General features: G+C 34.5%; 9 protein-coding genes across 11 annotated transcripts; 8 read left to right on the top strand and 1 right to left on the bottom strand.

The window, feature by feature from the left end:
* Positions 1 to 772: 772 nt before the first annotated feature.
* Positions 773 to 7,392, top strand: mab-5 (Homeobox protein mab-5). Its single transcript, NM_066294.8, has 5 exons — positions 773 to 982; positions 1,252 to 1,334; positions 2,020 to 2,123; positions 5,688 to 5,836; positions 6,836 to 7,392. Exons 1-5 carry the CDS (start codon positions 839 to 841, stop codon positions 6,956 to 6,958), a joined length of 603 nt encoding a protein of 200 aa, NP_498695.1. The 5' UTR covers positions 773 to 838; the 3' UTR covers positions 6,959 to 7,392.
* Positions 7,393 to 8,193: 801 nt separating this feature from the next.
* Positions 8,194 to 9,550, top strand: bath-15. Of its 2 annotated transcripts, none has more exons than NM_001361734.4 (5): positions 8,194 to 8,325; positions 8,368 to 8,749; positions 8,801 to 8,948; positions 8,994 to 9,145; positions 9,201 to 9,550. In NM_001361734.4, the coding sequence occupies exons 1-5, from the start codon at positions 8,213 to 8,215 to the stop codon at positions 9,345 to 9,347; spliced, it is 942 nt and encodes a 313-aa protein (NP_001348656.1). In that variant the 5' UTR covers positions 8,194 to 8,212; the 3' UTR covers positions 9,348 to 9,550. The 2 variants fall into 2 exon arrangements, with proteins under 2 accessions (NP_001348656.1, NP_498694.2); NM_066293.8 differs by having other exon boundaries at positions 8,200 to 8,325; positions 8,374 to 8,749; positions 9,201 to 9,443.
* An 827-nt stretch (positions 9,551 to 10,377) lies between these two features.
* On the bottom strand, positions 10,378 to 11,093 carry ZK686.1 (uncharacterized protein). The gene is made up of 3 exons (NM_001392145.1): positions 11,021 to 11,093; positions 10,646 to 10,779; positions 10,378 to 10,601 (listed from the first exon to the last, which is right to left on the bottom strand). Exons 2-3 carry the CDS (start codon positions 10,740 to 10,742, stop codon positions 10,564 to 10,566), a joined length of 135 nt encoding a protein of 44 aa, NP_001379638.1. The 5' UTR covers positions 10,743 to 10,779; positions 11,021 to 11,093; the 3' UTR covers positions 10,378 to 10,563.
* Positions 11,094 to 11,225: 132 nt separating this feature from the next.
* Positions 11,226 to 12,636, top strand: ZK686.6 (RING-type domain-containing protein; the record flags this gene model as incomplete). Its single annotated transcript, NM_001129278.2, has 2 exons — positions 11,226 to 12,135; positions 12,184 to 12,636. The coding sequence occupies exons 1-2, from the start codon at positions 11,668 to 11,670 to the stop codon at positions 12,634 to 12,636; spliced, it is 921 nt and encodes a 306-aa protein (NP_001122750.1). The 5' UTR covers positions 11,226 to 11,667.
* A 1,470-nt stretch (positions 12,637 to 14,106) lies between these two features.
* snu-23 (Putative zinc finger matrin-type protein snu-23) lies at positions 14,107 to 15,062 on the top strand. Its single transcript, NM_066291.4, has 4 exons — positions 14,107 to 14,211; positions 14,259 to 14,326; positions 14,376 to 14,736; positions 14,786 to 15,062. Exons 2-4 carry the CDS (start codon positions 14,261 to 14,263, stop codon positions 15,010 to 15,012), a joined length of 654 nt encoding a protein of 217 aa, NP_498692.2. The 5' UTR covers positions 14,107 to 14,211; positions 14,259 to 14,260; the 3' UTR covers positions 15,013 to 15,062.
* A 101-nt stretch (positions 15,063 to 15,163) lies between these two features.
* Positions 15,164 to 16,654, top strand: ZK686.3 (putative dolichyl-diphosphooligosaccharide--protein glycosyltransferase subunit 3). The gene is made up of 3 exons (NM_066290.7): positions 15,164 to 15,393; positions 15,513 to 16,198; positions 16,306 to 16,654. Exons 1-3 carry the CDS (start codon positions 15,191 to 15,193, stop codon positions 16,410 to 16,412), a joined length of 996 nt encoding a protein of 331 aa, NP_498691.1. The 5' UTR covers positions 15,164 to 15,190; the 3' UTR covers positions 16,413 to 16,654.
* Positions 16,655 to 16,711: 57 nt separating this feature from the next.
* Positions 16,712 to 17,838, top strand: ZK686.5 (Putative zinc finger protein ZK686.5). The gene is made up of 5 exons (NM_001027859.3): positions 16,712 to 16,819; positions 16,865 to 16,964; positions 17,012 to 17,090; positions 17,135 to 17,358; positions 17,405 to 17,838. The coding sequence occupies exons 1-5, from the start codon at positions 16,773 to 16,775 to the stop codon at positions 17,744 to 17,746; spliced, it is 792 nt and encodes a 263-aa protein (NP_001023030.2). The 5' UTR covers positions 16,712 to 16,772; the 3' UTR covers positions 17,747 to 17,838.
* A 336-nt stretch (positions 17,839 to 18,174) lies between these two features.
* Positions 18,175 to 20,507, top strand: ZK686.2 (Putative ATP-dependent RNA helicase ZK686.2). The gene is made up of 7 exons (NM_066289.7): positions 18,175 to 18,228; positions 18,283 to 18,357; positions 18,449 to 18,594; positions 18,662 to 19,015; positions 19,064 to 19,487; positions 19,616 to 20,184; positions 20,232 to 20,507. Exons 1-7 carry the CDS (start codon positions 18,178 to 18,180, stop codon positions 20,392 to 20,394), a joined length of 1,782 nt encoding a protein of 593 aa, NP_498690.2. The 5' UTR covers positions 18,175 to 18,177; the 3' UTR covers positions 20,395 to 20,507.
* Positions 20,508 to 20,623: 116 nt separating this feature from the next.
* On the top strand, positions 20,624 to 22,250 carry mtx-2 (Metaxin-2 homolog; the record flags this gene model as incomplete). 2 transcript variants are annotated; one of them, NM_066288.7, is made up of 5 exons in its annotated part: positions 20,624 to 20,723; positions 20,771 to 20,890; positions 20,940 to 21,109; positions 21,705 to 21,857; positions 21,908 to 22,250. In NM_066288.7, 5 exons carry the CDS (start codon positions 20,624 to 20,626, stop codon positions 22,145 to 22,147), a joined length of 783 nt encoding a protein of 260 aa, NP_498689.2. The 2 variants fall into 2 exon arrangements, with proteins under 2 accessions (NP_498689.2, NP_871672.2); NM_181943.7 differs by lacking the exons at positions 21,705 to 21,857; positions 21,908 to 22,250 and having other exon boundaries at positions 20,771 to 20,868; positions 20,940 to 20,957.
* Positions 22,251 to 22,257: the final 7 nt, after the last annotated feature.

Below are 22,257 nucleotides of genomic sequence, written 5' to 3'. Positions count from 1 at the left end.
ACGGTAATATGTAATGGACATTAGTCACTAAAAGATATTTATAGACCAAACCTCATGATTATCAAATAATGAGGAGTACTGTAGGGGTTTTGGAATGCTTATTTGGTTTAATGGAAGTCATTATTACCATTTTTATTGATAAACTTCTAGAGTGAAGGTAAAACAAAATAAATTTCATTAGACAATTTATTTCACTTTAAATATGCTCGATATTTCTTATCAAATGTCTAGCTTTAGAAATAAACATTTTATTTACTTGTAATTGTTTTTATTTTTAGTATTACTGACTTTGTCGAATATGTTGCTTTTAGAAAAAAACGTAATGTTAAAACATTCTGTATAGAAAATATTTCATAATATCAGAAATAGTTTAAATTGCAACTTTTGGTATTAAATAGTTATAGAATAAACGCTTTTAAATTGATCATTTGATAACTTTAAAACAATATTAATCAGTTGTTCACCATATATTATTTTTAACAGTTTTAAAAACTTGCCTTCTACAGCTTAATGTGTCATAATTAATTTTCATATTATTGTGCTTATTGATTTGAAAAATTATCTTATTTAGTGTTCACTGAGATGGGCTTTATACTTATGACGTTGAAACAAACCTGATATATTATTTCCTCAATTATTCAAGTTGTATTCTATATGGCACCATTTTTTCCTCCATCTTGCTCTCATTGCTCTTTCCATGCTCCTTCCGTGCTCCCTACTTTTTCTCTATCTTCCCATATTCTCACCCCTCAATTACCATTTCAATTTCAGAAATCCGCACCTTTTTGCCGTCTTCCATCACGCATCTACTCATCCCCTCAACTCAATCCGTCGGCAAATGAGCATGTATCCTGGATGGACAGGCGACGATTCGTACTGGGCGGGCGCCGGCACAACGGCTTCTTCTCAATCCGCATCATCCGGCACATCTGCTTCAGCATCGTCTAGTGCTGCCGCTGCTGCTGCTGCCAATAATTTGAAAGTGTGTGTTTCAGAGTTTAAATGAAAAATTTTAGGTTTTAGTTGAAATAAGTTCAAATATTTTGGGTCGAAAATTAATTACGGAAAATATGGGGAAAACCCTACAAAAATGAATTTCAATTTTTAAAATACTCTATAGTTTTCAAATTTTCCAGATTAAAAAATTAATAAAAAATTCATTTAAAAATATCAAGAAATATTCACCCTTGTTTTGAAAAACTTTGAAAGTATTTCGCAACGTCCCATTACTAAACTTCAAACTATTTTCAGACCTACGAACTCTACAATCACACCTACATGAACAATATGAAACATATGCTTGCTGCCGGTTGGATGGATAATTCATCAAATCCGTAAGTTTCTTGAAATAAAATTTTTGGAGCGAGAAAAAAATGTTGCGAAATAAAACAAAGTTTGCTGTAAAATTTTAAGATTTTTGCTAAGCGTTCCAGGTTTCACAACTTCCTTTTTAACATTGATTCAAAGAAAAATCAACAAGAAAATTTAAATTTCAGTTTTTGAAAGAAGTTCTCAGTCCGGTTTCCAAAAAATCAATAGTTTCATTGCAACAAAAACATTGAGTTCGTTTTTTTAAAATATGTCTTTCGGAAATGTTTAAAAGATTTCGGATTTCTTTAAAAAAATATGTTCACTCCAATTTTATTTACAAGCACTCTCTAATGCATTTGAATTTCAACATGAATATTTTATCTTTAATATTTTTCCATAATAAAAAAAAAGCAATTTTCGATCATCAAGCCTATAGCCATTTTCAAATGAAAACTCAATTGTTGTAAATTTCTCACAGGTTTTTCATTATCTTATTTTAATTAATGATTGAAGTTTTGAATAAGGGAACTTTGGCAGGATGCGTGCAGAAGAGCAACAAGGCAGGCAAAGGTCGCCTTGAAGACAGGAACAAAAACATATTAAAATGATGAATAAGAGTATTTGGAAATTCGAAATATTTTTTTTCCATATTCAAATAAGCGAATTAACTTACCACAAAATTTAGGATCCAACTTAAAATATTTTCAGATTCGCCTATAACCCACTTCAAGCAACATCTGCAAATTTTGGTGAAACTAGAACTTCAATGCCAGCAATCTCGCAACCAGTATTTCCATGGATGAAGATGGGCGGTTAGTTTACAGTTTCTCATTTTCACTTTTAAACTCGTATTTCCATTTTCACTATTTGATCTCATAAAAATGTCAAAACAAGACAAACATATGGGTCATTCTTCTACATTTTAATGTAATTTCGGATTGGTTGTTACTCGGTAATGACCGCCAAATAGGTGTGAAGATAGACATGCGCGCAAGAGGGGAGGTCCTAGAGAGAGGGGCACACTTTTTCGATTCTTATCTTCAGACTTTCATGGCGGTATAATATTAAAGAGAAAAAGAAGGAGAAAAACAAAAAATATGGCGACAAGTCGGTGTCTCTTTTGGATCCTTTTTCTCTAAATCGCGGCGGGAAAAGGACGGAATTTTTTGATTTATTTATGATACACGCTGGGTGGTTAACGGGGAAATGGTCATGAATAGGATAAAGTTTTATATTTTAATGGGTTTACAGTCAACACTGTTTGCCTAATGTTGCTAGTTATAAGTCTCAAGTTTTGGTAGTTTTTAGTTTTGAAAGTTCAAAGTTTCAGAAAAAAAAATCTACCGGCCTTTTAATATAAGTTTTGATTAACTTTTGGGTTATGAATTTTTCGAACAACTGCATGCAATATTCTATTTCCAATATTCCAAAACTCAGTCAAAATTTGAAACTTCAAAAACACTGCAGAAAACAATATCGATTTGAACTGTACAAAAATTTTAATGTCATTACCGGATTAGTGCATCTCATAAATGGTTGTTCAACTTTTTCCAGAACTTACTGACATGCCGTCCATTTTGATTTTACGTCTTAAATTTTATACTTTTTTTTAATTTTTGAAATATACAAAATACAATCTTTGGTGTCACAGTATAAATTCAATGCTCTTGTAATTATTTCCAAATTGATAATAGTTTGAAAAAATGTGTTTGATTTCATTCAGTTACTTTTAATTTCGATAATTTTTTCACAGTCAGTTCAAAACACGAGAGACAGGCTTCTCTGTTACATTTCTCTTTCTCTTCCTTCGGAGTTTTTTTCGTTCTCTTTCATTTTTTGACCGAAACCAGAGAAAAGCATGAGAAAAGAAGACGGAGAAAATGGAAGATACACGTAAATACGAGAGAATCTTTGTCTTGTTTCACTTTCTCTCTCTTTTACTCTCTCTGTCTTTCCCGAATCATTTATTTTCCTTGGTGCTTTGAAGTTTGCCGCCGTGCCAGAAAACCCACGAATTCGAGCCCTAAGCACAAGAGAAAGTGGGGGTCCGTATCGAAGTTGTAAATTGTCAATTGATTTATTCATTTTTGACCTCCTCCACAATCCGAACACAAGAACAAGTTGTACTAGGAACAACAACACCAACTTGTCAAAATGTTTGCGGTTCGTGTGCAGAGAGAGATGACCTGAGCATCGGATGTTTTATGACTTGATGCTGCAACAGCTGCTTCACAGGATGCTCCACGCAAAAGAGCAGAAACACGGGCGGTTTGTCATCACGTTCTTCTAATCCGATGATTTACGGTGGATATTCATTTGATATATAGCAGAGGGAAGAAGAAACGAAATTGACTGACAAGTTCAGACGACACCGGATTAGGAGGATCATACGGTGTAAAGTTGAGGCATCGTGTCTAAATTCCCTTCTGTCGTCTTATCAAAATATTATACGATAGACTGATAGAAATATGTTGCTTGGAATTTTCGCTTGTAAATTTTTAAAATGGAATTTTTCCCGTAATATTCAAAGTCAAAAAATATACATACCTGCACATCGCCTATTTTCTTCACTCATGAGCACCCCAAACGTTTAAGATAAGATAATAACGTTTTGACATGCTTTTTACAGTCGTACTCTTTGTTAAACCCATGCACCGTATTTTTCCTATTAGTCTGATACAATTTCTCAGAAAATTTCTTGTCTCTTTGTGTCAACTTTTCAATAGATTGTAAACAATCGATGATCATCTAGCTAAATTGTTGAAAAGATATATTGCGAACTTACAAAAAACTGATTTTCCGATTCAAATTTCATCTAAAATTCAGTATTTTATTGCACTAATCAAAATACATTGATTCTTAAACTGGAAACTTTGTCAAAAATTGACCATGAAGCTTCACCACATCACAAATTGCATGTAATTTTTCAAGATTATCAATATGTTACCATTTTCTTTTCAATGTCTTTTTCTTCTTCCGTTAGTCATTAATTTGCAATTAGTTTCTTTCGTTCATTCAGTTTTCCCCATTAACTTTTTTTGATTGATGCCCAGATTGGAGAAGTACAGTAATCCTCCCGTTTTTTCTCTCTGTGCCTCAAAACTTTCTAATCGAAACTGAAATCTAACAGAAAATAGAAGATTTCCCAAAAAATGAGAACAGGTTGAATCGAACAAGCGTTGTACTTCTGGGTGGTATTGTTTGTTGTTGAAGTTCAAATTATTATGAAAGGGAGTTTGAGCACGGATCTACCGTAATACAGTAGTTTTGATATGTCTTGTGTGTTTAGGGTTTTCCGGATAAAGAGGACAGATGGTTGAATTTCAATGAGGTATAGATGAACCAGGGTAGAAAAGAGTGAGTGTGTTGCAAAGAGAAAAATTGGAAATTGAAAAGTGAGAGAGAGTGTGAGCAGACATAGAGAGCGGACTACGGTAGTTTGAAAATACTAACCTATTGATTATTATGGTTTTGAAACATTTTTCTAATATTAGAGTAATTACAACTTGGTCAGCCGTTATTTTATCCATATCTTTTATCCAATAAAAACAAGAATTTATCCAAGAAAATATACCTAAATATAAAAACTCATTGCACTTTTTTTAAGAGCAATTGCATTTTTGTGTAGGTGTATATATGTTTCCGGTAGCTGGTTTAAAAATGTTAACTTCGAACCTTTGTTGTTTCTGCAAACTATATCTCGCGGGCCCCAATTAATGTTATTCCTTTTTATTCTCGTAACATTGTCGCAACTTTATACCTAAAAACCTTCCTTCACTGTATGCCGATAATTCTTATTATCTTAGTGTCTACTGTTTAAAATTAAAAATTCAAGGATCGTAATGGAAAAGTGGGAGAGAAAAAATGTCTAACTATATATAATATAAAACTGATTACTTGATAGTCCTTGAAAAATTTATATTCCATATTATACACAGTAATAGCTATTACCTTCAGCGAGTTTGTGATAATTTTCATTCTCCCTGTTGAAACATTTTATTAGAACATAAAGTTCCGCGAATTAAGCTTTCTCGATCATTACGCCATCGTTGTTAATTTATTAATTGTTTGGATATCATTTGGAAAGTGTGATGATCGAGAAATAGACCGCCCGGAACAGCAACTGTTATGAAGTCGGTGCGACGATAAGACAAAGAGAATTCGCGGCAATAATGAAATACGACATGGCTGGGGAACAACAACTGACCACGACCAATCAAATTGCGTCAGGGGTGGGATAGGATTACTGTATTTGATGGGGAAGGTTTATTTCTTAATTATTATTATTTGTTGACAGCTTTCGTTCTTAGGTGTTAATGGATTTGTAACCATGTAATCTTGAGACAGTTAGCATTTTTCAATTTATAATATTTCAGGTGCAAAAGGTGGAGAATCAAAACGCACTCGTCAGACATATTCAAGAAGTCAAACATTGGAATTAGAAAAGGAATTTCATTATCACAAATACTTGACTAGGAAACGTCGGCAAGAAATTTCAGAAACATTGCATTTGACTGAAAGACAAGTAAGTCTCACTACCAGATTTCACAGAAGTTATTTTAGGAAAATAATTTTGTATATTTTCTTGGCAATTACTCAATTTTCATAATTTTGGAAGAAAACCAAAAAATGTATTCGATTAAAAAAAATCTATTTGTATTTAAGCATTGTTGGGCATCACTTTCAAACAATTTTCTAACTTCTCGAAAAATCAATATTGTCACAAATTTGGCAATTTACCAAAACCAAAGACTAAACATTTTGGAAAAAATCAACACCAATTTAAAGTTACTCATTTTAAATTTCAGTATTTTGAACTAATGTTTTGTATAATTTGGAAAACCCACGCAACTCTAAATTTTAGTTTATATGGCAATAAACAAAATAACAACAGTTGTACCAAAATTTCTTGGTCAGACTTCTGAACACATTTTAGAACAATTATAGTATTTTTTTATTTTTCATACACTCAAAATATTGACAAAAAGTTTGTTCACTTCTAGTCTTTTCCAAAAGAAAATTCCAAAATTTTTTTGAGGTGGCTCGAATTTTTTCAAGCCTAAATTATCATAAGAACGTGTAATAACTACCGACAGATTTAATGCATAATGAATGATGATTTATTTTAAACAAGAATAGGGAATTATTCTTCAATTTTTTAAAATAATTTTTCTATTAAAAAGTTTTAATGGTTTTTTCGAAAATTCTTATTGCAAACACAATTTTAAAACCAAAAATTGTAGTTTCTTACTGATAATCTAGATAACAAAAAAGCAAAGTAGAATAATCACGTGGAGTCAAAAAGTCCCATTTTGCTTTGATCTTCGAAAAAATGCGGGAGAAGTGACGCAGACATCTGATCTGATTTCGCATGGTTAAGACTGTGCTGACGTCACAATTTTTCTGGGAAAATATTCCCGCATTTTTCGTAGATCAAACCGCAATGAGACAGCCTGACACCACGTGAATAATCTGTTTTGTTTTAATAAATAAGTATTTAATAGATACAATTAACTTTTTGCAGGTAAAAATCTGGTTCCAAAATCGTCGTATGAAACACAAAAAAGAGGCAAAAGGAGAAGGTGGAAGCAATGAATCAGATGAAGAATCAAATCAAGATGAGCAAAATGAACAACATTCTTCTTGATTTTCACTTTTTTTGGTCAGAATCTAATTTGAATTTCTTTTTACCTCGTTTCCGGTCGCTTTTCATTGTTTTGCTCCCATTTTTGTCATTTTCCTTTGATTTTTTGCATTCTTCATCGGTGATATATTGCTTTTAAACGACCTGAAAGGATTCCACGCCCTTTCGACGGGTCTTTGTTTTTATTGATTATTTCTCAATTTCTTCCTTTGCTTCTTTGGGATTTGATGATCTCAACCTTTGTCTCGAAAATTGTTTTTTACACACTGCTAGCCTATTTTTTGATTTTTTTTTCTTGAAAATTTTTCTACAGTAACATATCTGTTTGCTTTGATTTTTGGAGATGAAATTGATCTGTCATTATGTTTCACAGAGGACCTCACAAATTGAAGGACATTTGTGAAACGACACATATTTCACTGTGCCAGATGCAAAAGAAGATTGTTGATATACCATGTAGTTATAAAAAAGTGAACTGAGTTACGTCACACTAAAAAATTATATCGTCGATTTCTAATGAACATAAGAATCTGTAAAACTGGGCCACAAAGTGTGAATATGTACTGGATGATTGGTAGTAAAGCTTCATTGATTGCCTCCAAATAATACCTTAGTAACACTTGAAACTTTAGAAATAATTATATAAACCTGAAAATATCTTTTCTACAGTACCTCGCAAAGAAACTGCAGGTTTGAGATGTCCAATTTCTCGGAAAGTTGATTAGCTTTTTTAATTTTTTTAAAATTTAGTCATTGATTCACTGGTACTAACTAAATATCTCTGTGAAAATAAATGTATTTTTTGTTACTCATCTTTAAAAATTCGTCAACCAGGTTTATTCTTTTGCAAGTTCAAATATTTGTATATACTTTTGCAAGTTCAAATATTTGAGCAATATTGACTCCTTTTTTTATTAAGGAGTCAATATTGCTCAAATATTTGAACATTGGCATTATTTTCCGAAGTAGAAACATAATTAAATACTTTATGCGTTTTAGAAGGATCTATCGATGGTAAATAGTATAAATGCTGCATTTCGAACAAATAGTCAGCGAACTACGGTAGATGAGAGAGTACGCAATGAACATAATGCATTCTAATTTACGCACATTAGATTTTTTGTAATCTTTTTTTTTTCGTCAAACTTTGCAAAGTTATCGTTTTTCTAGCGGACAAATGACTTTTAATTTAAAAATTATTTGATTTTTTCGACTTTTTGAGTTTTAAAAATGTTTAATTTCAGCAAACTCTTCAAAATGGTCGCCGCAAGCAAGGAATTCGTGTTTCATCACACTTTCAAGGATGTTTCACAATTGGAAGATGGCGATTTTTTTAAAAGCCCCGAAGAAATTCATTACAATGCGGAATGGTAAGTCTTATCCAAGTCATAGATTACATAAAATATCTTTAGTTTCAGGTTTATATTGGTTATTCGCACGAAAGATCAACTGGAAGCGTACCTACACTGTGACAATGAGAAAGATGACAACGTCGCCTGGACAGTCGACGCCGAATTCAGCTTAAAAATAGCTTCATCATCAGGAAGTTATGCAATGAAATTCCAAAAGGGATGTTTCGATGGATTTGGACTGGGATGGAATGATTTTGTCAGTTGGGACTCATTGACAGAAGATTTTCTATACGATAATAGTTTTACTATTGAAGCATGTGTGAAGATCACAAAAATGACAGGATTCTCGAAAGATGTGCTCAGAAGCTTCGATGAATCAGAAAAAAGATTTTCCGATGTGATCCTTGTAGTTGGAGACGAGAAGTTTTATGTTTTGAAACTAGTAGGTTTTTTTTACAATCGAATTTTCCATTCAATATTCAATATTTTTCAGTTCCTGGCGTCTCATTCTTCATATTTCAATGCACTTTTTCTTGGAAAATTCAAAGAAGCCGATCAATCAGAGGTTACACTCCAAAACATCGATCCGACCGATTTTCAGAGCCTTTTGGAGGTTCTATATGGAGAACCTGCGATTGATGGTTAGATATTGAATTGATTTTAAATTAAAATAATTAAATTTTCAGATGGTACCATCGATGGAGTTCTTCTACTTGCCCACATGCTCGATGTTACCTTGGCAATTCGAAAATGCGAGGAGTTTTTGATCGAAAAGTCGATGAAATCGATGAGAGAGCTGTTAAAAATGGCTAACCAATATCAGCTGGAGAATTTAAAAGTAAAATTTTATTTTTTGAAAATTCCTGAAAACTAAAATAAATTTTGATTTTCAGACCGTTTGTATCTCGAAAATCAACACGATCGATGAGATTGAAGCTGCAATGGCTTATAATCCGGAAGAAATGGACCCGATTGTGCTGGCGACTCTCCTCAAAAAATCCACGGCTCTTCATCGATCTGCGATTTCTGATTCAGTATAATCATTTTTTTCCTGTTTTAGCGCTAATATATTATTGTGATTTAGTCTTTGATTCGCTGGTACTAACTAAATATCTCTGTGAAAATATATGTATTTTTCTTTTACTCATCTTTAAAAATTCGTCAACCAGGTTTATTAAGGAGTCAATATTGCTCAAATATTTGAACATTGGTCTTATTTTCCGGAGTAAAAACATAATAAAAAAACTTTATGCGTTTTAGAAGATTGAAATTGACTGAGTTGGTCAATGGCACAGTCTCCTCCGATGGAAATTTGCATTAGCGCGCACTTGCATTTTTGTTATTTTCATGAATTATTTTGCACTGAAAAAAATGATGGTTTTTTGTGACTTGAATTTCTCTTCGAAACGGTGTTTTTACGTTTTCATTTTAGGTATCAAATGTTAAGCAGGAAAAAAACTGTTTGTTGCATCATTTTGGGAATTTTTAATGAAAAACTGAACGCGCTGATACAAAAATTGTCAACAATTACACTCGAAAGTTAGAAAAAAAAAATTATTTTTTATATTCTTTTCGGTTATTAACGCTCTGTGCATGTAAAAATAGTTTCTAATTGTTATTCGCATGTCTGGCTACAATATGGTCAATTTCGGATGGATATCAATGCTTAATTTATGGTTTCATTACGATTTCACGGAACAGCCTGGCCAACAGTTTTCTGAAATAGGGAAAAATGCTCAAAGAAGATGCAACTGCAGACAAATTCGATTCAATTTGCTTTCGTAATGCTCAAAAATCAAAAAATCCTTATAAACTCGTTAATTTTTATAAAATTTGTGTGAATTCTGTCGAAGAAACAACATTCAATGACTCGGATTTCAGGCTCTACTTTTTCAAACAACGCGGCCGATCTCGAAGGAGGAAAGCCGTTCGGAAAGGTTAGCCCACTTTCCAGTATTCACCAACACGACAACTTTATCAACAGATAGTCGAAACGTATTGATCGGTTCTGAATCTAAATAAATTTAAAAAATCCATTTGAAAAAGCCAAATCATTTGAGATTCTTCCTTCTGAGTACAAAGTAATTTATTAGACAAAAATAGGACATCGGTACTTCTTTATGTACATTAAAATATATTAATGATGAAAAAATATTAAAATTGTCCGTGATATTCGAAAGTGAAGGTGCAGAGATAGCGGAAATCCAAGGGCAGTGCCAAGCTTGTGTTTGTTTCCGTTGTAGTGGTGAACTCCAGCTATGACGAGCATGACGGATCCTTCCAATTCGAAAATTCTGAAACGTTAAATTATGAGCCATATTTAAAATAAATTTTTTACCTCGGTGCTTAGTGTTGATGACAAGCTTGGCATTTTCGTTGAGAAGCGACTTCAGCTTCTGCTCGTAAAGGACGTATTGTCCTGTCTTCATAACCATGGAGAGTCGGAAGTTGATGTTCTCAGCATTGGTGAACCTGAAATAATAGAGATATTTGAGAAATGATTTTTGGTTTAACTTCATAATCTCTAAACAAAATATTACAGGAACACAAATCCCCGAGAATGCGTCTTTTGCAACATATCGGAGGCGTAAAATATCTCGTAGCGATACCTACCGTAATACTTCAAGATATTTTGCGCGTGAAATATGTTGCGGAATACGCATTTTCAGGATTTTGCGTTCCAGTAATAATTCGTGATGTGAGCTGGATTCACCTTTTACTTGAAAATTATATCACTTCGAGAAGATTCCTGTGTGACCGCTGTAGACGTTGTAGATAATCGCTCTGTAAATAAGAAACAATATTGATGTGAAAGGAAAAAAGAGCACAGAAAGCTAGAGAAGATAAAAATAAATATAAATGTGGCTGCAAGGGAATAGAGAAATTTCCAAACAATTTGAGATGAAACAATTATTTACAGATGGCTCCTCCAAGTAAGAGAAAATCAGCCGGAAGAGAAACTGGGTGTCTTGGCCCTGAAATTAAAAAAGAGAAACAAGCCGAGCGCCAGCAGAGAATCGTGGAATTGGAGGTGGAACTTGAAGCTCGAGGGACAAAAGTCAAAGAAATAGAGGGCGTAATTGTCGATTTGAGAATCTCCATATCCAATTCAGAAGCTGAAAATTTGGCATTAAAAAATACAGTGAAGCTGAAAAGTGAAGTGGAAACGCAGTTGCGAGCAAAATTACATGAGATTGAGCAAATATTCAAGAACACAAAGGTCGAACTGGATGAGAATATTGAGAAGCAAAAGTTGAATGAAGATCAGAAATGAGCAAAAAATGGCCCAAACCATTATTCATAAAGAAGAAGAAAATTGCAAAAATGTCATAAAAGGATTGAAAAAATCGGAGGCTCATGATGGTTGTTAAAGAAGCTTACGAAAAAAGGGAAAGATCTAGTCGAATTCAGAAATGCTCGTCTCCTCAGTGCTGTATCAATCGACTTCCAAAGAAATTCCAAGATCAAGATATCTTTTTTTGCTCACGACCTGGTTGCAGCTCAGCCTGTCATTTTGTATGCTCAGGCTACTACACCATTGAGCAACGTCACAACGCTTCGCAGGCTTCTCCTGAATGTCTGCCTTGTAGAGAAGGCGAGATTATGACAGTAGATGATCTAGTTGCACATGTTGATGAAGCAATTGAAGATATAAGGATACGATTAAAAGAGGAAGAAGAGTCATTGAATGAATTGAGCACAGAAAAGAAGGAGTTAGATGATATACTGCAGCTTTCTAAAGGAGCAACAAAGAAGAGGATGGAAGCAGTTATGGCTAAAAATGGATGCGATCCACGCGTTTATTATCAGGCACTAAATGGAAATCAGGTAATAGGATAGCGCTTGAAGAAATTAAACAATATAGACTTAATTTAGGTGCGAAACCTTTTCCGGCCAGCTACCATCGAAGAACTGATCGACGTGTTCAAGGATCATTTTGATGTCGAAAACTTGCGTCTGCTCATGCTCGACTTTGGTAAACTGATGTCTTGGTCTAGGAGTGCTATCCTGTCAGTTGCCGAAATCGAAGAAATCTCAATTCTTTTGCAAAGTTTGAAAAGAAATCTTCGATTGGTGCACCCTGACTTAGGAGTGATTCCGAAACTCCACATCATGTTCGCGCACCTCGTTACATTCATGAAACGTCACAAAACTTGGGGAAAGTCGAGCGAGCAGGGCATCGAGGGATTCAACGCGCTCTTCAACAAAGTCGAGAGGAGATACAGCACTGTTAAGAATCTTGAGCTTCGAACCATTCTCATGCGCCAATATTTCGGCAATTTGAATTATCTATTCGATTGCGGAGAAAATTGGGACAACGATGACTAGCCAATCTGTCAGTGAAAATGTGTTCGATCAACTATTTACTATTTACTAGCGAAATGTTTTGTTTTTCAATAAATTTGTGGAAAAAAATACTAGAAATTGATCAGGAAGCAATGAAAAGACATCAGAAAGTTCTATTGTACACAAAAATCTCATAAACAGCAGATAAGCCTATTATTCAGGAAATACTTCAAATTTCACGGAAATTATCGACATTTAACAAGTGTTTTGCTTAAATTATTGTCAGAATACATTCAAATATGAAGAAGAAAGAGATTAATAGAAAAAAAACTGGAAAAAAGGATAGAAAAAGAAAGAAACGGGGAAAACTGAAAAAATGAAGAAAGTAAAATCATCGCACGCGAAGCGCGCCAGCCGGCGCTACGAGAAACACGTCAGCAGCCGCTTGGCACACTACTCGTGCATTTCCATCGGAGGAGACTGACTAGGGAATGGCCAGAATAAGTGGAGCGATATTCAAAAAAAAAATATTGTATCGGAAAGCTGACATTCTCTACTATAAGAATATGACTGAAATTTTTGCCCATTCGGGCTGGAAATCTGAAATTTTTACGTCTGAAATTCTACGTTAACTCTTTTCACTATCCCCAATTAGTACTCCCTGCAACAGCGAGATGGCCGAGTGGATAGAGTGGATGACAAGCATGGTGGGACTCTGGGGTTCAATTCCACCCTAACGTAAAATTTTTCAAAAATTTAAACGTGTTTTTTCGAAACTATATAAAAGCCCAAATTTAATTTTTCTGATCGATATCAGCATGATCAATGTGTCGACCAACACCATAATGATTCATTCAACATCTTTTCCCCTAAAATTTAAACTTTTTTAAAAATTTTTTTTCATATTATTCGCTATGAATAAAATTGTTTATATGAGGGGATCCATGGTTGTAGTTACAATTTTGAGAAAAAAAGTTTAAATTTTAGGGGAAAAGATGTTGAATGAATCATTATGGTGTTGGTCGACACATTGATCATGCTGATATCGATCAGAAAAATTAAATTTGGGCTTTTATATAGTTTCGAAAAAACACGTTTAAATTTTTGAAAAATTTTACGTTAGGGTGGAATTGAACCCCAGAGTCCCACCATGCTTGTCATCCACTCTATCCACTCGGCCATCTCGCTGTTGCAGGCAGTACTAATTGGGGATAGTGAAAAGAGTTAACATAGAATTTCAGACGTAAAAATTTCAGATTTCCAGCCCGAATGGGCAAAAATTTCAGTCATATTCTTATAGTAGAGAATGTCAGCTTTCCGATACAATATTTTTTTTTTGAATATCGCTCCACTTATTCTGGTCATTCCCTAGTGAGGCAGAAGAGGCCATTAATGGCTTCTGAACCAAGTTGCGCGTAAAATATTAGGCGATGTCCGCAGTCTACGGTAAGCAATCGTGTTTGCACACCGAGTAGCCACGTCGAATTTGAGCGTGCTCGTCAGTCATATTCGGAAATGTGTTCTTTTCGAGTGAAATGTTGGTTGAGGTTTTGATTTAAATATGTTATTTTAAAGTTATTCGTGAAACATTGCTGATTATTCATTCGCTTAATTACAGTAACTACGAATACGTTAAATCAAGTATCTTAAATAATTATTTTCAGAAATGTCTTTCTATGGTCAAAGTGGTTCACAAGCTTCAGGAACAAATCACAGACGAACATGGGATGAAGTGAGTTTTTCCATTTACTCCTAATACCTCTATAATACGATATTTTCAGAAAGAATACTCCTTGGCTGCGCAACAGCGTTTGCTCGATGAGAAGGAAGCTGAAGATATTCGACTTGGAAAGAAAAAGAAAGATGAACCGAAGGTTAAACGAGAGATGTTACAAGCGAGAGAATATAAGGTCGACTTGGATTCGAAAGTTGGAAAATCTGTAGTCATCACTAAGGCAACGCCGTCGGCGGAAACTGGAGGATTCTATTGTGACGTTTGCGATTGCGTCGTGAAAGATTCCATCAACTTTTTGGATCACATTAATGGAAAAAATCATCAAAGAAACATCGGAATGTCTATGAAAACTAAAAAGAGCACAGTTGCTGATGTCAGAGAACGATTCAAATTAATGAAAGATAAAAGTGAGTTCAAAAAAAGTAATCAGCTCATTTAAACTTTGCATTGTTTCAGAAGAAAGAGAAAAGAAAGAGGCACAAGTGGAACAGTTGCTAGAGGATGTTCAAGAAGAAGAGGCGAGAATGGCTGATTTCAAAAAGGACAAGAAAACAGACAACAGAAAACGAAAGAGGGACACCAGAAAAGATGAAGAAGAAGACGACGACGAAGACGATAGCGGACTTGATCCTGAAATTCGCGCAATGATGGGCTTTTCTGGATTTTCCACCAGTAAACGATGATTATCAAAAATATGATCTCATTTTTATACATAATAAAATTCATTGACGTTTTTTTTTCATTTATGTCTTCAAAGCAGTTCCGATTTTCTGCATTACTATTATCTGAATACTCTGTAATTTGTTCCTTGTTTTTATTTTCACAATTTTTCAGATGAGAACAATGGTATTACTGTTCTTCATGCTGCTCGCCGTCTACGAGTCGGCTCAGCAGCAAACCCTCGAGGATAAAGTTCAAAACCTTGTCGATCTCACCTCAAGACAGTCCATAGTCAAGTTCAATATGGACAAATGGAAGACTCTTGTTCGAATGCAACCAAGAAATTACTCAATGATTGTCATGTTCACTGCACTTTCCCCAGGTGTTCAATGCCCAATTTGCAAGTAAGTTAACTTCTAATTGGAGCAATCGGACAATTAAAGTAAAATTTCTCCCCGAAATAATGATTATATTTAGAACGTTCATAATACAACGTACAAATTTTAATTATTTGGTTTTCTAGACCGGCCTACGATGAATTCATGATTGTCGCCAACTCTCACCGCTACACCAGCTCCGAGGGAGATCGTCGTAAAGTATTCTTTGGAATTGTTGACTATGAAGATGCTCCACAAATCTTCCAACAAATGAACCTCAACACAGCTCCTATTCTCTACCATTTCGGACCAAAGCTTGGTGCCAAGAAGCGTCCAGAGCAAATGGACTTCCAGAGACAAGGATTCGATGCTGATGCTATTGGACGATTTGTTGCAGATCAGACAGAAGTTCATGTTCGTGTTATCCGCCCACCAAACTATACTGCTCCAGTCGTAATTGCTCTTTTTGTTGCACTGCTCCTTGGAATGTTGTACATGAAGAGAAACAGTTTGGACTTCCTCTTCAATAGGACTGTGTGGGGATTTGTCTGCCTCGCTATCACTTTCATCTTCATGTCCGGACAAATGTGGAATCATATTCGTGGACCACCATTCATGATTACCAACCCGAACACCAAAGAACCATCATTCATTCACGGATCCACTCAATTCCAACTCATCGCTGAAACTTACATCGTCGGACTTTTGTATGCTTTGATCGCTATTGGATTCATTTGTGTCAATGAAGCAGCCGACCAGTCGAACAGCAAAGATAGAAAGAATGCTGGAAAGAAGCTGAACCCACTTTCCTTGTTGAATATCCCTACAAACAGTAAGTTTGAATAAATTTTTAAAAAAATTTGAAGATAATAAATAGGTATTTTCCAAACAGTAATAATTATTGCAAGTTCCAGAACTATCATAATATCATATTTTCAGCTTTGGCAATCGCTGGACTTGTGTGCATTTGCGTCTTCTTCTCGTTCCTTCTGTCTGTCTTCCGCTCCAAATATCGTGGATACCCATACTCATTCCTCTTCGCCTAAACGTTTCTTCCTGCCAGATTTCTAAATATTTAATAAGTTATTGTATTATCTCCTCTCTCTCTCTCCCCAAAGGTTTACTGTTTTTTAATTACTTGTACCGAAACTAGAAGGTGTTTTCCCCTTCTCCAAAGAAGCTTTTTGTTGTTGGGTTTGTGTGATATTATGTACTTCCTTTTTCTCTCAAAATTCCGGATTGAATTGTAATTTAAGTTAAATAGAAAAGATAAATATTAATTTATTCAGTATACTATCGTGAACTCTAAATGCCCTAGTTTGTTCAGAATTTTCTAAAAATCTCACGTGGTTTCATGAGTTGGATTTCATGTGAAGAAATGACAATGGACAGTCGTGGTGGAAACGATGACCGATCTGGATATAGAAATTGTGGATGATATAAAGAAACTTCAGTGAGTTTAATCTGATTTCAGATTGGTTGAGAAATGAATTTTCAGCATATACAATGAATATTTGTTGAATCGTGAAACTCTAAAAGCAACAAAAGAGCTTTGTGAACTAATGAGCCATGAATCTGTAGGATGCTCTTGTTTCCAGGTTTCTTTCTGTTCATCGGAGATACGTTGAACCTAAAAATATTTTAGGAATTCCCAGTTGAAAAAGCTCCCGAAATGCCAGATTTCACAATAATCCAACCAGATCGGAAATTTGATGGTGATAATGGTATTGTCTAGGAGTTTTTTTAAAGTATTTTCAAAATTTTTCAGCAGCGGCAGTAGCTGGAATATTTGTACGCAGCTCTACTTCGTCATCATTTCCTAGTGCATCATCCTATATTGCAGCCAAGAAACGAAAAAATGTAGATAATACAAGTACTCGAAAACCATATTCTTACAAGGACCGAAAACGGAAAAATACAGAAGAGATCAGAAATATTAAGAAAAAATTATTTATGGATTTAGGAATTGTTCGAACAAATTGTGGCATTGATGTGAGTGAATTTTGAAATTAAAAAAAAATTAAAAATTGTATTTTAGAACGAGAAGCAGGATCGAGAGAAGGCGATGAAGCGGAAAGTGACAGAAACAATTGTAACAACCTACTGTGAGCTCTGTGAGCAGAATTTCTCGAGTTCTAAAATGTTGCTTCTTCATCGCGGAAAAGTTCACAATACTCCATATATCGAATGCCATCTATGCATGAAGCTCTTCTCTCAAACAATTCAATTTAATCGGCACATGAAAACTCATTACGGACCGAACGCTAAAATTTATGTTCAATGTGAGCTCTGTGATAGACAATTCAAGGACAAGCAATCGTTGAGAACCCACTGGGATGTATCACATGGTTCCGGAGATAACCAAGCAGTATTGGCATGAACTCGTAGATTATTTTTATTTCGTGTAAAATTTTTTGTGACCTATGCAGACTCTAATACGTTTTTTATTCAATAAACTCGAATTATATCTTTAAATTTGTTCTGATATCTGCAGTAGACACAACCCATTGAACAACTGACAGTTAAGTAAACAATACAATGCAAAATTAATTTATTAAAAACAATTGAATTCGATGGAATTTATTATTTGTATAATATATTCGAACGAATGCAATTGAATAAATTAAATTTTTTTTCTAAAAATCGATCGCGAGCAAAAATAGCAACGCTCCGAAATCCCGCAACGCGCGCTGTTTATCGTAAATGCACACCAATTTTTCTCCGCTGTTCTTATTATTATATATTAATTTTTCTCCGCTGTCCTTATTTTTTCAACGCATTTTTTGGTTCATATTTTAATTTCTCCAGATAATGAAAAGAAAAAACCAAAAAGAAGACAGCGACACGGAAAACGATGATGAGGTATTTTCATTTTACAAAAAGTTTACATTTGACTTATTTGTATTAAATATTCAGATTGAGCCAGCAAACGGAGACGGAATTGAACAAGAAATGAATAGAGTAACAAACGGAAATGAGGATGATGAATCAGTGAGTTTTAATCAATTTGTTTTCTTGGCGAAATTGAAAGCGAATTTTATAAAAAATCCTGTTTAATTTTTGACTTTTTGAATTTTTGAAGGTTGGCAATGATGTGGCAGAGCCTATGGAAACAGAAGACGTAGAAGATTCTGGCGAAGTTGAAATTGAAGAAACTGCGCAAAATGGTGAACGAGAAATATTTAAAGTGCTCGGAAAACAAGAAATGAAGAATTTGGAGGCACTAAAGTGAGAATAATTTAATTAAATATTTTGAATAGAATAATTCAATTGTAACTAAATTGATGATTTGCAGAGTAACGAGTTCCTGGGTTCAAAACGCCACTACTTTCTCAGCGACAATCGATTCTTCAACATCACAAAAACTTTCTCAAATTGAGCTTCCTGAGCATCTCACAGTCCCATCTGCAATTTCAACATGGTTTCCAGTTCAGTATGCCGTTCTTCCATCTCTTTTCTTTGAAATCCGATCACCACCACCACTACGTCCACGTGACGTGGCGATCGCAGCTCCAACTGGAAGTGGAAAGACAATTTGCTATGTGCTCCCAGTTCTGGCGGCTGTCGGGAGCAAACCATCCAAAATTCTACAAGCTGTTATTTTAGTACCAGTTCAAACACTTGTTGCACAAATTGTGGACGAGTTCAAGTATGTATTAAGTAACATTAAAATGTATGTTTTAATTCTGATTTTAAGACGATGGAATGACGAAAGTGGTGTTGCAAAAGTAGTATCACTTAGTGGAGCAAACGATTTTGAGAAAGAAGCTCGTCAATTGGCATCAGATCCTCCTAATGTTATCGTGGCAACTCCAGCGAGACTTGTGCAACACCTCACTTCAAAAATTCCACCTCCGATTGACCTTTCAAAATTAAGATTCTTGATTGTGGATGAAGCGGATCGAATGGGAAAGCTTATGAGAGAAGAATGGTTGGATTTAGTAGAATTCTTATGCGGTGGAATGGAACGAGTGGCTTGTTTAAAAGATATTATTAGACAAAGAAGAGCTCCTCAGAAAATTGTTCTGTCTGCAACACTATCGAAAGATGTGGAAGAGCTTCATCTATGGAATTTGTTCAAACCGAGATTATTTTCAGCAACAGCAGTTTCTGTAAAGGATGTGAGTGTTTTTAAAAATTATAAAAAGTACATCAGAATTCATTTTGATATTTTCAACCGAACCAAATTCGTTTTTTTTAAATCGTCATGCAAAATATTTTCGTTTATTTTACTTTTTACAATTTTCAGATCACATCTGGAATCCCTCAAGTTGATCATGTATCTGGTAGACTTGCCCTTCCTTCTTCAATCTCTCATCGCCTCGTTGTAACGGATCCAAAGTTCCATCCGCTAGCAGTTTATCAACAAATCACTAGAAATAAATTCAACAGGACTTTGATCTTCGTCAATGAAGTTTCATCATCAAATCGGCTCGCGCACGTTCTTAAAGAATTGTGCAAGGATCAGTTTGAGGTAGACTATTTCACGGCTCAGTTATTCGGAAAACGACGTTACAAAATGCTCGAAAAATTCAATAAAAATGAAAACCGAGTTCTGATCTGCTCGGACGTGTTGGCAAGAGGAACTGATTTGAACAAGGTTGATTGTGTCATCAACTACAATTTGCCTGCCGATGACAAACTATTCGTGCACAGAGCAGGAAGAACTGGAAGAGCTGGACAAGATGGATATGTGATTAGTGTTGGAGATAAGGAATCAAAGAGACTTTTCGTCAAAATGCTAAAAGTTACAAATTTATGGGGAGATACTGTAGAAGAGCAAATGGAAGAGTACATTTTTGAAAAAGATATGGATAGGTAAAAAATTAAAAATTAAACCTGAAATCATCATCAACATTTTTCAGATACTCAAAAGCTTTGGAAAGTCTCAAAGCAACTGTCTCGTCACAAGCGAAAACCGGAGGAAGCAGACAAATTGCTAAACGATCCGGATTTGAAGCAAAGAGAAAAAGTCGACCAAATGCTCGCGGAGAGAAGCCTTGGCTCAAAAAGAAGACGACCGAGTGATTCTATTTTTGTTGATTTCCTTTTTTTCTTGTTATTTTTATTGTTGAACTCAATTTTTTCATTGTTGGTTTTTTAAAGAATTACAGTTGTTTATTTTCATGAATATTCATTTTTTAAATATAAGTTTTCAATACTTTTTTTTCAATTTTTTACGGAGTGGTCTAGACAACCTTCTTAATACTTTGGAAATTCTAAATAATCAATTATACGCTTTTTTGCTCTTTTTCAGATGAGCAGCTCCGGGGTGATAACCCAATTGGTCACTGATGCCTTGTCGATGAATGCAGCTCAGGATTGGGAAGATGTATCTCTCTTCACACCTTATCTCAGTGAGCAGCCTTGGTGTTTTTTTTGCGAAATTATATAATATTTCCAGATGACCAAGCTCTCATGTACGATTTTGCTGATTGCCTCGCCGTTCAAACATTCCTTCGAATGACTTCATTGCCATTCAATGTTCGTCAACGACCGAATGTAGATTTTATTTCTCCTGATGGTTAGATATTGAAAGTACTGAAATCCTCGAATGCAGATATAATTTTAAGGAGTCGTCCCACTTCTGAAAATCAACAAAACTCTCATCACAGGGTTCAACGCCATTGTCGACTTCGTGCATAAGAAAGGAGTCACTCTTACATCACATCTCAGCGAAACGCAAGTTGCCGACATGAGAGCTAATATTTCGATGATCGAACATCTTCTTACCACTGTCGAGGTAATATTCAATGAAAAATTTATATATTAGACAATTATCGTCAAAATACTAAAAACAAAAAAAAAACCAAATAAGTCCCATCCCTGATTGTGCCACGTGGTTCCATTATTTTTCTAAAAGAATATTACTGTCAAAAAATAGAAAATCTGAAAATATTATTCATTTCGGCTGAAACATTTGAAAATGTTCTCAAAAATTGAATAAAAGTTGACGGACAAAGAAAAAACAATGCTTCAAAATCGGCAATTGACAACTTTCAGGGTATTTCCGAGAACTTTCTCAAATGATTCAGACAAAATTAATGTTAATTTCTATATTTTTATACAAATTTTAATTTAAAAAAATGATAGAAATTTGCCCAAAACAATTGCCGCTCGAAATATATCTTGAAATTTCGATTATTTTTCTTATTTTCAGAATTTTGTTAAATTATTTTATTGTTAAAACTAACGTTGGTAAAAATTTAGAAACTGTTTCCTAATTTTTTTAGGATTTTTTCCGAAACAATCAAACATTTTCGGTTTTTGATTATCTATTAAAAATGAAATAAATTGAAATTAATATAGCTGTTTAACTTTTAATTGAATTTTTTCAGAAGTTTGTACTCTGGAACCACGACGAGACGTACGATAAGGTGACAAAGTTGAGATACGGAAGTGTTTATCACTGGCCACTTTCGTCTGTCTTGCCTTTTGTTAAGCGTCGAAAGATTCTTGAAGAGTTGTCTGATAAGGACTGGGACACCAAGGTATGTAAATAGGTTATTTTTGAATTTCCCTTAAAACTCCTTTCTTTCAGACAATGGACGAAGTCGGTGAACAAGCCGATAAAGTTTTCCGTGCTCTCTCTGCTCAACTGGGAAGTCAAAAATATCTAACTGGAGATCTTCCAACCGAAGCTGATGCTTTACTCTTTGGACATATGTACACATTGATAACTGTCAGATTGCCATTGACAAACATCACAAATATTCTGAAGAAGTACTCCAATTTGATTGAATTCACGAAAAGAATCGAACAACAGTATTTCAAGCAGTAATTTTAGAATTTTTTCGTTTGAGAAGTGTATAGTAGTTCAACTATGATTTTATGGTGTGTTCAGATTGTTCTTAAGAAAAACGAATAAATTTTGATAATATATGTTTAACA

The sequence above is a fragment of the Caenorhabditis elegans genome, chromosome III (genome assembly GCF_000002985.6).
Source record: "Caenorhabditis elegans chromosome III".
Classification (NCBI taxonomy): Eukaryota; Metazoa; Nematoda; class Chromadorea; order Rhabditida; family Rhabditidae; genus Caenorhabditis; species Caenorhabditis elegans.
This window is presented reverse-complemented; position numbering and strand designations above follow the sequence as displayed.

Coding starts and splice junctions, on each gene's coding strand:
- mab-5 (NM_066294.8), top strand. CDS start 839: ATGAGCATGTATCCTGGATGGACAGGCGACGATTCGTACTGGGCGGGC. Junction 983..1,251: donor CTGCTGCCAATAATTTGAAA/GTGTGTGTTTCA, acceptor AACTATTTTCAG/ACCTACGAACTCTACAATCA. Junction 5,837..6,835: donor TGCATTTGACTGAAAGACAA/GTAAGTCTCACT, acceptor AACTTTTTGCAG/GTAAAAATCTGGTTCCAAAA.
- ZK686.2 (NM_066289.7), top strand. CDS start 18,178: ATGAAAAGAAAAAACCAAAAAGAAGACAGCGACACGGAAAACGATGAT. Junction 18,229..18,282: donor ACACGGAAAACGATGATGAG/GTATTTTCATTT, acceptor TTAAATATTCAG/ATTGAGCCAGCAAACGGAGA. Junction 20,185..20,231: donor TTTGAAAAAGATATGGATAG/GTAAAAAATTAA, acceptor AACATTTTTCAG/ATACTCAAAAGCTTTGGAAA.
- bath-15 (NM_001361734.4), top strand. CDS start 8,213: ATGGTCGCCGCAAGCAAGGAATTCGTGTTTCATCACACTTTCAAGGAT. Junction 8,326..8,367: donor ATTCATTACAATGCGGAATG/GTAAGTCTTATC, acceptor AAATATCTTTAG/TTTCAGGTTTATATTGGTTA. Junction 8,949..8,993: donor TGGAGAACCTGCGATTGATG/GTTAGATATTGA, acceptor TTAAATTTTCAG/ATGGTACCATCGATGGAGTT.
- ZK686.3 (NM_066290.7), top strand. CDS start 15,191: ATGCTGCTCGCCGTCTACGAGTCGGCTCAGCAGCAAACCCTCGAGGAT. Junction 15,394..15,512: donor GTTCAATGCCCAATTTGCAA/GTAAGTTAACTT, acceptor TTGGTTTTCTAG/ACCGGCCTACGATGAATTCA. Junction 16,199..16,305: donor GTTGAATATCCCTACAAACA/GTAAGTTTGAAT, acceptor TCATATTTTCAG/CTTTGGCAATCGCTGGACTT.
- snu-23 (NM_066291.4), top strand. CDS start 14,261: ATGTCTTTCTATGGTCAAAGTGGTTCACAAGCTTCAGGAACAAATCAC. Junction 14,327..14,375: donor ACAGACGAACATGGGATGAA/GTGAGTTTTTCC, acceptor CGATATTTTCAG/AAAGAATACTCCTTGGCTGC. Junction 14,737..14,785: donor CAAATTAATGAAAGATAAAA/GTGAGTTCAAAA, acceptor GCATTGTTTCAG/AAGAAAGAGAAAAGAAAGAG.
- ZK686.1 (NM_001392145.1), bottom strand. CDS start 10,742: ATGGTTATGAAGACAGGACAATACGTCCTTTACGAGCAGAAGCTGAAG. Junction 10,602..10,645: donor CATCAACACTAAGCACCGAG/GTAAAAAATTTA, acceptor TTAACGTTTCAG/AATTTTCGAATTGGAAGGAT.
- ZK686.5 (NM_001027859.3), top strand. CDS start 16,773: ATGACCGATCTGGATATAGAAATTGTGGATGATATAAAGAAACTTCA. Junction 16,820..16,864: donor GATGATATAAAGAAACTTCA/GTGAGTTTAATC, acceptor ATGAATTTTCAG/CATATACAATGAATATTTGT. Junction 17,091..17,134: donor GAAATTTGATGGTGATAATG/GTATTGTCTAGG, acceptor AAAATTTTTCAG/CAGCGGCAGTAGCTGGAATA.